The sequence below is a fragment of the Pithys albifrons genome, chromosome 9 (assembly GCF_047495875.1).
Source record: "Pithys albifrons albifrons isolate INPA30051 chromosome 9, PitAlb_v1, whole genome shotgun sequence".
Classification (NCBI taxonomy): Eukaryota; Metazoa; Chordata; class Aves; order Passeriformes; family Thamnophilidae; genus Pithys; species Pithys albifrons.
In genome coordinates, this window is record NC_092466.1 from 26,844,900 (window position 1) to 26,859,179 (window position 14,280).

Sequence of the window (14,280 nt, forward strand, 5' to 3'; positions counted from 1 at the left end):
GGAAAAACTTGATGTATTCAAGTCAGCAGTGGATTTAGCCAGACAGTGATGTTAATTAGTAACCTTTGAGTCCACTTGTTTGATGTGGGGCTAAAACCCCTCACTGTGGAGGTATAGTTCTCCCTGGGTTGGGGTCCTGGGTGCCCAATAAAAGGAGTCAGTGCAAACCTGCCATAGTGCATTAAGTAGGAGAGCCTGGTACAGAAAGTGATCCATAGTCCTGTGTTCATTTGGTGAGACAGAACCTTTATCCTTCCACTTTGAGTTTCCAGCACTCCCTGAAGCAACAATGCAGACTTGGTTTTATCTTATACTATAGTAGCAGGAAAATCTGGACATTTTGTAAAAGGTCTGTGTGAGTAACTAAGCCCACTGTATAGCTTTTACTCTTTACTAGAGCCAATTTGGATTAGAAATCAGTAATTATGAGGCTATGTTCCTGACTGTCATTTTCTTTTTATGAAGAAGAAAAATACCAAATGAATGATACTTATGCAAATGACTTTAAAACCTTCAATTTTGTTCTGCTGTTTACCTGCATGTTTATACTGTTTAGAGTGAAAAGTTCAGCCACTAAAATGGACAGACAAGTGGCTACTTCTAGATTGTACAAGGAGTTAGAACAATGTCTTTAAGAAAGAGTTTTGAATGTTATCTCCCAGTTGAAAGTGGGCAAATTACAAAATTATGTGTAGCAGTGTGCCCTGGCTAGGGAGCCATGAAATTATCTGGATCATACTGAAGAGAGGCTACAGAAATGATACTCTATTTTTGTGTTTTTCTTTTTTTCTTCTTGCAAACCTATATGCTGTATAGATACATGCCATGTGATAATGCAAACCCACTTACCTTTGAGTGTTCTGTACAGTTATCCTTGCTATATTTGTTAATTACCAGAGTCTTGAGTAACGGTTTCCTCCCTTAGTATTTTCTCTCTTCGATCACTCTTCCTTTATTTGATCCTGCAGGGGTATATTGCAGCATAATTATTTCCATGGTAACCAGCTGTAATTCCATAAACAGAAGATTGAGTTTGTTATATGATCAGGAAGCAGCTGGGGAGCCAGGAGGGCTGATTTTTCAGCAGTGCTGAAATCCTGCAATCCTTGTTGATATATTAATGTAATCAGCTGAATTTCTCTCTCCCTTTGTAAATCCTTCCCTAAACAGAAAGGCAAATAACACAGTGTTGAAACTTGAGGGTGTGTAAACTGGAATGTTAGGGGCAGAATTTTCCCCCAATTTCTTGTTGCTTTAAAAATTGAAAGAAAGAGGTTTTTGGAATGTAATTTTTGGAAGAGAAGGGTTAATGCTTCTATGACTATTTGCAGGGGCAGAGCACAAATTAGTTATAGCAGATCCTCAGTTTATTGTGGGATGATGGTATTTTCATTACTTTGCTCATTACCATCTAATTATTCTCTATATATCTTAATGCATTTACATCAGTTATTATTTTGAGAAGGGCATTCTATCCTTTGAACAGTCTCTCAAAAACATTCACAGTAATTTTCTAGGTTTTCTCTTTAGAAAGAAGTGTAATTATGTGTATCTATTCATGTGTTTGTATAAAAATGAAATATAATCAAATCCTTGTACCGGCCAAGCTCAAGGAACTGAGAACAACCTAAAGCTGACATTCACATTTTCATCCTAAGTCATGTCCTGGAGCTAAAGAAACTCTGAATGGAACGTCATCTACCCACAGACTATAAAAATTCAGGCTTCCACTTTAAAATAGCCATAAAAATAACTTGCTTGAAAGCCAAGAAATCTCATGTAAAAGACATTGTGCTGAGACAAAGGATACCAGATATCTGAACTTCAGAAGAACAAAAAAACCCTCCAGCCCTACAAACACACTAAACTGCACAAGCTACAGTTCAGCTCTCCATGGCATAAGTGGATCAGGCTGATCAGCGTGATGTCAGCAGTGAATGCTCCGGCAACCTATTTCAAACGCATAATAAATTTCAGAAGGTTTTTTCTGGTACAGAGAGAGAAATGAAAAGTCACATTTTTTAAGAGAGTCAGAAGATATTTGTATGACTTCAAAACTTTGCAGCGGGTAAGGAAGGAGAGGCAATGGCTATTGCAGAAATCCGTAGCTGCCAAGCAGGAGAACTATGGTGAGAAGCCCAACCGCAGAGAAATAAGGCTGTTCGTAGAAATAGCAGACCCTTTTGAAAAAAAATGCAGCAGACTTTGAATGCTGTCCCTTGTTTTAGAGATTATAAATAACTGATCTAATTTTCTGAATTTACATGAGAGACAGCTTGTCATATTCCCTGTGACAGAAAGGCAGTAGGGTACTTGGTGCTCTCTGTCCTTGCTGGACTAAGCAGGCAAACTGTGGCTGAATGACAGCACAGCTGGGAATCATGACACCAAGTCAGGCCTCTGATAGTCCTTGGAGTAGTTCTCTTGTAGACACTGGAGATGGATCTCAAATGGGAATTGCTGGGGACACTGTAACTGTTAAAGCAAGCAAGCTTGGGGGAAGGAAGCTGACTCCAACAGTATTCCATTTGCTCTAATTATCGTTATTTTTAAAGCACTTTTTTTAGCACTTTTAGTTGGAACCATGAGAAAATGAACTCAGATATAACTCAAAACCACAGAAAACACACCAAAAAGACAGAACCCATAAAAGTCCTAAACCCAGTTCTCCTATGTGTAACTCCATTTGTTTAAAGCCCCATTCCCAATGTGGGGCTGATGGAAATCGAAGCCCAATGTGGCCTGAGCATTGCGTGCAGCCAGGATTCCCCATGCCTGTGCCATCAGCTGCTGTGCTCCTCTCTCCCAAGGCCCCGGGCAGTGTCCATATTCCCTGGCAGCATTCAGCCATTCCAGTAACAATACCCTGCTGACCCCAGGGTGGCACCAAGGCCAGGAGTAGCCTTTGGGGCTGTACAGCACAGCCCAGGGTAACTGAGTGGGTATGAGATCAGTACTTCTGCTGGCAGAAGTTCATCATTCTCGTGGGTGAGAGCTCAAGTTTCCTATGGCTCTCTAGGGCATTGTTTGACACCTTTGTTGCTGTTATAGAATTGACTCTATAAATACAAACATACAGCAAATATGGAGTTGTTTTTGATTGTGTGTATTTACATGTGCAAACTTCGTTCAGGTTTTAGGTCTCCAGGAGAGTTTTCACTGTGATCCTGTTGTGCTGAAAATTTGAGAGACCTGAGTGTGCATTTGTCTGATCTGGCATTTGTCTGGAGCAAGGAGCACTATCCAGAAACCATTTACTGGTCTCAAAACAGTCTAGGTGTAGATTTAGAGGAACTCCATGTGAGATACTAATTCATGGATGAGCTAAAAAGGTAAAAAGAACTGCAAGAATTATGTTGTCTTCTTGTGGTGCTACAGAGTTGTTTTAGGTTAAAAATGATGGAATATTAAAGCTGATAAATCATTGATCTGAAGAGTAGGGATGGAGAAGACCTGGTGAATTATACAGTAAGTTTTCCTGATGAAGCAGCATTTGTTTCTAAAACATTTTCATTTCTACTCTGTCATCCAGACTAATTTTGATGTCCACTACTTCCTATTGGTAATTATTTGCAGTCTGTCATAGTCTTTCCAGGGAGAGAAAAGTACTTTTGTGATCAAGACACAAGTCTGGGGCTCAAGAGATTTAATTTTTATTTCCTAACTCTGTATTAGGGTTTGTGACTAGGCTCAGAAGCCTTCTAAACAGGAAACATGAGGAACTCTTGCCTCTTTGTCACCTAGATTTCAAATTTGTTTACTTGTCTCTTCCTTTTATATGCAGTTGGTTTTTTCTGTTTTATTTGGAAATAAAGTGTATTAACAAAACATCTGATTTTCAGAAAAAATTTAAAGCATATTAATTTTTAATCAACGGTCAATAGTGGTAATTCTCTGCTTGCAAATCAGACAATGTGAGTTTCCTAAAAATATTAGGGAAAATAATTTTCTGTACTTCCATCTTGAATCTTGCCATTGTTTCTGTAGTTTAAAAGTGCAAGACCAGTATCATTAGCCTAGCAGAGCTGGCACTGTCACTGTGAACGTGATTCTGGAGGTTGCAAAGACTTTTTATATGGCAGAAATTCTGTTCTCACAGTGCCAGATTTTCTCCCTGAGGTGCTTGTTTCTTTTTCTGCACACTCATTTTTTACTTTATTTATGTCCTAAGAAACTAAAACATAAAGTTTTATGATCAGATTGTACAGTAAAGCCCATCTGCAGCTTTATGGGAGCATAGGTCTAAGGGAGGGTTTGCATGGGAGTCATTTCTTGAAGTGGAATAGGTGGTTGGAGGTGAAAAGGACTTTTCTTCTGGAGAAAAACCTGAATAAAGGCATATGTGCTCAAGTTGAATTGTTTTAAAATAGTGTATATGATGAGTCTATCTGTTTAATGCTAAAACTTAAAATTTACAGATTGTTTAATGCTGCCATGATCTCTCAGCTTGAAGTATGGATGTGTATACAGCAGTTACTGCTGAACCAACTATATGTTATACTGATGGTTTCAAAAGAGTTTATACATCTACTGTCCATAGCTTTAGAAGAGAGATCCATTGCTTTAAAAGAAGAAAGAGAACAATTTCTCCAGACATGTCTACAAATCAGCTATTTGTTTTATGGGGCTGGGCTGCAATAGGTAAGTTGTGCCTCTGAGAAACACATTAATAACTCTTTGTCACCAAACACCTGGAGAAAAGCAAAGATAAAATTTGTCTGCTTACCTTAAAAGGTGTTGGGTTGTTTGTTTTTTTTTTGGTTGGGTTTTTTTGTTGTTGTTTTTTGTTTATTTTGCTTTTTTAAATTTTTTTCTCACTCCATCTGATAAGGTCATAAATAAACACAAGTAGTGAAGTTGTCTGAGAACACTAGAAGTATTTGGTATCTACCAGTTTGTGGTATAGATCAACTAATATAAGGCACATTATTTGCAATGTTTTCTTTAAAGAATAAATAAAGCAACTAAGATATTCAGATTCCTCTTCAGAAAGAGGACATGGAACACTTTTAAAACAAAAACTGTCATTGGTTACATGGGACCAGAACTCTGGGAAATCATTCTGTACTTCTCAAGATACTTTACCAGGAAATGCAGTAGGTGAAAACATCACAGGTAAATACTGATATGACCAGTCAGGTCTTAGCAGATGGTATTCAAATGCTGTATCCAAAAAATACAGCATAAATATTGGATTGACAGGAACACAGAAACCTAGAGAATAAGAACCACAATAAAATACATTCACATTTATAACCTGAGACATGATCTGATAGACTGTGAAAGAGCAAATGCTTTGAGAGTTATTGAAGGGAAACATTATTAGCCTGAATTTCCAGCCCCCTTGAAGGCAGTACCATTAGGCCAACACTGAGAGTTTGTATAAATTACATTTTCCAATTTGATAAAGAATATTGGCTTTCATTGTGAGATGTGATACGTTCTCTGCCTCCAGTCTGTATTGTCAACACTCGTGAGCGTGGGCTGGCACAGGCACTGCCTGCTGTCAACAGCCCCACTTTGCTTCCTCCTGCTCTTTTCTGTCTTCAGTCTGGAATGTCAGAAACACTTTAATGACTGTGCTTTGGGAAACTTTATCTGGTTAAGTGGATACTGTCCCATTGCAGAACAAGGGAAGTTGAAGGTGAGGGTATCTAAGCTGGTGCTTGTAGAGCAAGATGTGGAAAAAGCGGAAGCAGAGCCTGGCCATTCAAATAGGACCAGGTTTCTTTTAAGTCTGATGGGAATGCTGGGGAAAAACTACCTGGGAAATGGTACCCCATCCATTTCCTAACATTTTGAAATGAGGCAAAATATCTTTTAGAAGCTATGTGGTGACGCAGAATTTTCCAATCTCAGTATTAGGGTGAGGGGATGAAATCTAGGGGACTGGAATTACAGGGAGTGACACGAACTGCTGAGCCTTTATGATCTTGTCATCTGCATTCTTTAAAATAAATCCTTTGTCCATTTTGGCAATAGTCCTTGTGATGCAATCTCCCTTTGTTTGTTGACAACTTCAACAAATTTGCAAGAAATAAAACATAAAAATGGATGTGTAAGATGTTTCTACAAATTCCTTATTATGAACCTCCAAAATGCTTATAATCTTTGAGAGCTATATGTATAAAAGCAGAAGAAAAAGATCAAACTACACTGTCAGGTAGTGTATATGACTATTAAAATGTATTCAGATAGGATCTAATCTAGCACCCTGTCCTGTAGTTTGTTCTTGGACATGAAGGTTCACCAAATGTAGTCTGTTTTGGAAAGAGCTGTCAGGCTTTTTTCTGTTGTTCGTAAAATCACTCTGTCAACACAGTAACCATAGATTTTTGCATGATGTGTTTCATGAAAACTGAACTAGAAACATAATCCCTTTTAATTGCCTGTGTGAACAGAATGGGCTTTGCAGTGTTGAGTGGTGTGCTCTGAGTGTGCAGGCTCCCTGAAACCAACAGCAAGAAATTCCTGCATTTTCTGAAGGGGTTCCATTGAAGTCTCTCTATGCTCAACACTCAACATTCTGTGTGCACAAAGCATTGCTAGTCACATAATGTCACTGGTTATTGGTTTTGCCCCATCTCTTTTTCCGTGCTCGTCATTCAACTCTTCCTGAGTGGAGCAAGAAAATATAACAATTAAAAGGGGATCATAATGCTGAAATTCTGGGAAATGCATGCCATAATGAATAATTTTTACTTTTGTGGGACAGTGAGTCTTTAAAGATTGTGTGATCTGCAGCATAACAAACCATCAAGCTTAACGTTTCTAAACAGACTTTTTGTCTACTTTTATGTGAGAATTTGAGGCAGTGGTTCTATTTTGCCTTGTTCTTGGTGGCTGTTGCAGGTAACGGCAAGCGCGTGCAGTGGCTGCGTGGGAAGGATGGCGAGGTCTGGGTCTGGGTGATGGGAGAAGCCCCCGGTGACAAGCCCTATGAGCAGATATCCGAGGAGCTCATGGCAGAGCGAGCCAGACTGCAGGCACAGAGGGAGGCAGAGGAACTATGGTGAGGATTTAGCAATCTGAATTCAGGGTCTGCTTGGTATAATGGAGATTTTGTCCTTTTAGAAAGGTGGCAGGTAATGGTGGGTAAAACTGGTAAGTATGATTTGTGAACACTGACTTTCACTTGTGTTGGCAATTTTCCAGCATGTACAAAATGTAATTTTGTTTTTATTGAATATTGAAAACCAAAAACGCTCATTCACCAAAAAAAAAAAATGAAGCAAATGTTTTCCTTTTGGGAAATTTTGCTAAACCGTTGACCAACGTGTAAATAAAGAAAAATGGAACAATCTGTTTCTGAGATGATTAAATTTAATGTTTGTTGTATTGCAAATCTGAGCCCACAGTGGGGATTTGGTACATAAAATCCTTTTCCAAATTGGTTTTATTTGCATTTTGCTTGTATTAATTCTTATTCCAGCAGTTCAGAAACTGGTAATACAAAGTGCCATGCTGCTGTTTCCAGCAGGGCCTTTTCCAGGTCTGGGAGAGATTCAAAAATGTTTTGGTTCTTAATATTATTAAGTAGGCCAGCTGTCTCAAACACTTCCTTTTGTAGTGCAGCATTAAAAAGTGGCAGTTCAAATATCAGATTATTCTATATTACCATATTTTGTATGAGATTTTTCTTACTTATTAGTGATTGCATATTTTCGCATGGATTAAAGGCTTCAACCTGTGCTCTGCAATCGTTTTACATTGTCAGTACTAATAAACAATGTAGAGTAAGAATTTTTCAGACACTCACATTGATATTTGAAAGACAATACATTCCCAATTCTGCTTTACTAGACTGAGAGAAAGATCTATTTTCCCAGACAGTGAGAGAAAAAATATAAGATATGACTCAGACATCCAAGAAGTACTTGTCTGATTTAGAAGGTGCTACTTTAATTAGTCATTTATCAGAAATTGTAACTTTTCAACTTTCTGGATAGTTTTCTCAAATCTGATTAGTGATAGGTCTCTTCTTAAATACATTTTAATTCTTTCCTTGCATAATTCCATGAAGTCTTAGGCTCATTATTTCTTGCAACCAGTGAGTGACTATTGATCCTCAATTTTAAAAAGTAGCCAGTGGCTTAAATTATTTTTATTTTCACATCCTTTTCTATAGGAGACAAAAGGAAGCTGAAATTACAAAGAAATTCCGGGATGCTATGGCTCAAGAAAAAGCCAGAATAGTGGCAGAAAAATGGAAAATAGAAATAGAGGATCGAAAAGCAGCCAAATTGGAGGAAGAAAAAATTCAGGAGGAACTGAAGGTTTGCATTAGAGTAATTTAGGGGGTTTTAATAGTGTTTTAATATAGATTCTAAGCAGTCATCAGGTTCTATGCATATTTATTAATAAGCTTTAAAATCCAGAGTTGTAATTTTTCATTCTAGAATATACAGAAAGCTGCATGGTGTTCACCAGAACAGCTGGGTGAACGATGAGAAAAAAATTACTAGTCTCATTCACAAGTGCCAGAACAAACAAACTGGTTATTCAGCTCACACATTAACAGAATTGTTCAGTCAGCTGTGCTGGGTGAGTCATACTGGGAGAAAAAAAAGCACAATTGTGAAATACCTCAGTTTAAGTTAGTTTGCTTGAACATACTCTGTGCATTTTGGGTAAGCTGTTCATGTATTGAACTTGAAAATTGTGTCACTACTTTCTTCAAAATAGTAAGGGATGGATGTTCTCATATTCAACATATGGGAAAAGTCCAGTTGGCTTTTCTGGGAGAAGTTCATTTGCCTGATTTTTATTGACTTCATAATGAACTTTCCATGAGCTCAGTTACAATATTTTAATGCTTGGTTGAAATAATATTTTTTTCACATTTTCTTGTTGAAAATAACAATTTGAAAGCTAAGCAGAAAAAGATGGCCTCTTTCCACCCTTTTCATATTACGTGATAAAGGTAAAATCTTTTTTAAAAATGAGAAAACACAATCCAATCAGTTCAGCGTGCAGAGAAATTATCACATTCCTCAGAGTCTGGGATGCGCATGCTGGGGCTGCACACAGTTGGTGAGGTTGGGTTTCCATGGAGTAAGGCTGTAGCAAAATATGACTCCTAGGAGATCTGCATCCAGGAGCTTCCATCTGTATGCCTCCCTGCTGCTGACAGCTTGCTATGTCTCTCCTTTCCTTTCCTGGCACAGTGATTAAAGATGTGGAAAGGGTGGATAGACTTCCCCCTTGTCTGTGATGGGAGGAATGCTATAAAACTCAGTGTTAAATTTATGTGGTCTGATTTCAAACTGGAGTCAACAAGATACTTGTCACTGTGAACTGTGGACCTGGGATTTGAAGGTGGATGTGGAGCACAAAGCAAGGGCAGTTCCTGCAGCCTCTTCTGCCTAGAGTTGCTGATTTACCTTTGCACAATTAATTTGAATTCACAGGAGAGAATAGGACCTTTGAAATTTGATGTCAATGAGTAATGAAACTATACCTTTCAAGTGCTTTATTAATGTATGAATAATGAGCAGAGCAACTAATTAAACACTCTTTCCTGTGCTCTCTGGAAAGCAAAGCCCTCTTGAACAAAGACTGATACACTGTTCACTCTGTGGTTGATTTACAGGGCACTTGGTGGGGTAGATGCCCACAAGCTCACAGTTGCTATTCTGTTTCAAAGAAGCCAAGTGAGAAACTTCAGTGGCCAAAATTCATGATTTTCTGTTAAGGAAAGCTAGTCGTTCAGTTATTAGTACAATTAACAGGAATGGCACCAAATTCTGCTCAACTTTATTGATGGAAAGGTAATGCCTCAGTGATCTGTGTTCCCACTGTTTCTCAGGACATGAGCAGGTGTGTGCCTGGTAAAAGGAAGGAGCACTGTTCTCACTGGATTGAGAATATGCTTGAGTTTCTACTTTTCAAAGAAACAGAAACCCTTTCTTTTTCTCTAGTTTCCCTTAAATTACACATTTGAAGACAATGTTTGCAAAAATATATGGATCAACATTTTAAAAACATGGCCCAGCTGAAATGAACTCTTGGACTTAAACAATTAGTTTAGAAACAAGATATGATGCAGTGGTTGCTTTTTAAATGCCCCTTAATTGAGCATGCTCCTGGCATTTCCTTTATTAATTCAACAACATGGGCTGATTCCACTTTCAGCCCTGGCTCTTCAATTAGGTCTATAACTTGAGATCTCTTAGAAGAGACTTGGACTGACATAAAGTTCCAGCAGCAGAGATCCAAATGCAGGATTGATTCCTGGTACTTTAACACCACTCGTTTGCTACTCAGAAAAGCAGCTTATCTGTTACTTGGTCTTGAAAGAGCAGATCTTGAACATCATGCTGTGGAACTACTTCAAGACAGTAAAGGCATTTCAAAGACAGGTGAATCTCACAGATTAATATGGGAGAGTTGTTAACTTTTCTTTCCACTGGTTTATTTAGTCTCCCTTGGCTTTTCTTCTTGTGCCTATTTTACTCTTTTGATAACTACTCAGGTGCAGTGGAACTACTATATGAAATATTTACAAGCTGAGTGAGTGGATAGGTACCCAGACAGTAAAAGAAACTTTTGTTTCTGGCACCCAACTCCAAGTACAAAAAGGGAATAGAGCTAAGGTACTGGGAAAAAGATGAACTAATGAATCTGCTCATAGATGACTTAAGTAATTGAAATAGTGAAGAAATGGGTGTGGAATGAGGTGCAGATCAGTTAGAAAGCCCACTTTAACAGGCTTAAAATATTTAATGCATTGGTAATCATTCTTATATGATGATGACCAGATGATATTTAAAGAGGTCTCCAAACTGGTATATGAAATGTTCAATGTCTGCTAACACTTCATCCTCTTGAGGCATTTTGACTTGGGAAATTGAAACTCTGTCCTTTCTGCTGACTGTTTAATTTCTAACCATATGGTATCACAAACACTCCTTTTTAAAATGCTTTTATTCCTCTTGACCTATCATGGGACATTAGGGCTGTCTCCACTAGATAAATGATATCTCACATATCAAAGTGAATGATGATCCCTATTTCCTTTTCCAACACTATTAGAAAATTATTGCTTTCCTTGGTGTTTCTTAAGTAGAAATGCCTTTAATTTATGGTGCTAGAATATAAACGTTGACTACTCTATTTTTGCAGTTTAAGGACAGCTATTCTTCTATGTACTTACTGCAAAGGGCAAAGAAGAAAGCCAATTACTATCATTAATCTTTTTGCTAATTCACAAAGGCTATGAGATCATAGACATAATTTTCTACTGTTATCAGCAGCTGTCATTAAGAGTCTTAACTATGTGCAGAGCTAAGGCAAATCGGAGGTGTGAGTGTCAGCCAGCCAGGGGCAGGTGGTATCCTTCAGCAATAGTGAGAATTACAAGAGATGCTTTCTCAACTCACTCTTCATATGGCCTCTACAAAGCAAGAGAATATTGATAGTAAAGTACTCTCCTTATGACATCAGATACCTGCCAAATTTAATAATATAGGCACAGTTGATAGCAAGGTTAGTTGTGTGTTTAAAATTCCCTGGGAGATGAAATGTGTCTCATCAAAGAAGGCAGGTTGAAAATCAACCATTGGAGAAGAACAGAGTAATTAGTGCTTCAGTTCAGGAAATCTCTAGTTAAAGTTGTGCTTAATAGAGAGAACGCACTTCAGTCCTATTGATTTGGATGAACTTCCAACATATGTCTGAGTGCCTTACTGTGCCCCCAAGGGCTGTGGACCTGATTCTCCAGAAGAATGCCAGTTGTAGAGTTTAGGAATACAGTGAAATGTCACCATCACTTGCAGTACTGTGGGCTCCTTATAATATAGCAGTGAACATTCTGTCCTAATCTGAAAAAACCTCTGGTCTCCAAGTAAACATCAAGCACTTGAATGGGACTGTTATCTTTAAGTGCAAATAAGCTGTAAATTCAGCTCTGTGCTTTGCTGTGCCAAGAAAACACTGAACTCTTTCCCAAGGACAGCATATTTAGAATCTAGGAATATGACAACAGCTTCTTGCTGGGCTTTGGCATCCAGTTCATTCTGAAAATGCTTTAGTTGGATTATTTCAATGGCAATTACAATAATTCAGTAATACTTCATTTTGTTTTCTTTTGTACAACCACAATTCATAAATTCTTAATTTTCTTTGCAGTTGTCTCTTAAACAATGTTGGAAATGAGGCAGCTGTTAGTTTTAGTTGGGAATTGAGTCTTCAGGTTTTTCTATCCTACTTGTGAGGAACTGGGATTTTAATTTTAAAGAAAAATCTCTTCTCTGGTGACAGCAATAATGATTGTGCTGCTGAAGCCACTGTTTTCATTCTGGATTGCTAGTAAAAACTAGCAAAGCTCTGGTGTTTTCCATGGATGAATGGGAAAACCTGAGCCACTAAGGAAGATAGCTTGCATGTTAGGAACTCAAGCTGTGAGGAGTTCCTGAGATCCAGAGACAAACCTTTAGTAGATGTTCACTGGATCTATGGCAAGTTACTCAAGCAGAGTCTGCTCCAGCACATGTACTAAATGTCAGATATCTCCCAGCTAAGAACAGTCATTAGCTTTGTTTTCTACCTCATTTTCAGAGGATGTTGCTATCTCCCTGCATGAGATACATGTGGATAGCATGTCCTGGGACGTAGCCATGGCTGAAACAGTTTCTTCTGCATAAAGCATGACTGCATGTAGTACATTTGGCTCTGCAGATACACGCACAGTGAAGTGTTGCAAACCCTGTGTTCCTTTTGACATGCTGGTAGCAGAGAAGGAAAAAAATGCCTTGACAAACTCTTTTCTGATGCAAGTGAGAGAATTTTCTCAGAAAAAGTCGGGGAACGGGTTGAATATATTTTTGCTGTTTTTCACGTCTCTGTTGGAAACCATCAGAAGGGTTTACAGAGAGGCCTGATCTCCAAACTCAGCCAGCTGTGTCAGCCTTGCTGGGAGCAGGCTGTCCTGCAGCTGGGCACCCTGGGATTTCCAGATTTTTATTTCAGAGCAGGGAGTCCTAAGAGCTCTCAGCTCTGTGGCAAGTAGCCTGAGTGTCTTGCCTGGCACAGGGGTGATTGCAGGGTGGGCTCAGGGGATTCACCACAGCTGTAGTGCAGCTGTCTGGCTGCAGCTTTCAGGGCTGCCAAAGACACTGCCTGCCAGGCACACATAGATAGTAACAAGTTTGTGGTAAATCCTCATCTGCCAGAGGATAGATAAGATCATTTAGATCATGTTCAAATTCTCCAGTGGAGGTGAAACCTGAGAGGATTACTGCTGCCTGTTGAATTGTCAATGGATTTGTTTCTGCAGGTTGATATTTCTTGGCAATTTGCAACTCTGTACTGAATTGTCACCTTCCTAATTATTCTGGAAGAGCTGAAATGGACGCGGCACAGAGTACAGTCTCTCTCAACTGTCCAGCAGAAGGGGATGATTGTAGGTTATTACAGCTCTTCATTCTCAGCTCTGATGGGCAGGAATGGCTTCTTGTCTCTTCTTTGACTTAAACTTCCCTCTTCTCAGTAGAAAAAAAAAAAAGGATTTTCCATTAAGAACTCAAACTCTACCTGAATTCTAGTTTTTGATGGTGTTTTTTTCTTTTTCTTTGTATTTTTGTTTGTTTTTCTTATACACTTCATCTTTTTACTAGATAAGCTTCAATTATAGAGATATTAAGAAGCAACCCCCAACTTATAACAAAACTGTGTGATTCTGGGAAACTGCTGTGAGATTGATTTTTCTCTCCTTCCTCTATATTAAGTTTTACCTTGTGGTTTGAGAGGTTGAATATAAAGCATTTTAATAACCCAGGATTACCATTGTGTCTGTCCATCTTCCTGAAAAGCTAGCCTAGAAATATTGAATTGGTTTAGGTAGTGAAGCTAAGTGAATATTCTTTTCATAATAATAAAGATTAGCTGAACTCATTCTTTTTCCAAGACATGAACAGAGCCTTTTACTAGCAAATGAAATAGGGAATCACTAATTCTAAAGGATATTAGAAAATAATTTTTTTTCTGAGGAAGCTGCTGGGCTTTTAAAAAAGTGCTATCTAAAATCATTTACTTTTCAAAAATAACAAACTGTCCACTCAGCTCATGTTTTTAGGACTCAGGAGCTAACAATGGGTGGAAGATGTTACAAATAATCAAAGTTGCTGACATTGAAATTGACTGAAGAGCAATACTAGGCTTTTTTTCTCTTCTTTTTCTCAGAAATAAGAGCAACCTAATGTATTGTTCATAGACTCGGGGAATGTTAAGGATTTGAAGGGACTCTAAAGGTCATCTAATCTCAACCTCCCCTGCCATGGG

At 38.4% G+C, this 14,280-nt stretch overlaps 1 protein-coding gene across 1 annotated transcript in view; it reads left to right on the plus strand.

Moving 5' to 3' along the window:
• Positions 1 to 14,280, plus strand: part of SH2D4B (SH2 domain containing 4B) — a 58,549-nt gene that overhangs the window by 4,999 nt on the left and 39,270 nt on the right. The window contains exons 2-3 of the mRNA XM_071563816.1: positions 6,853 to 7,012; positions 8,129 to 8,276. Coding sequence (XP_071419917.1) covers positions 6,853 to 7,012; positions 8,129 to 8,276 — 308 coding nt within the window. The remainder of the gene's footprint in view (positions 1 to 6,852; positions 7,013 to 8,128; positions 8,277 to 14,280) is intronic.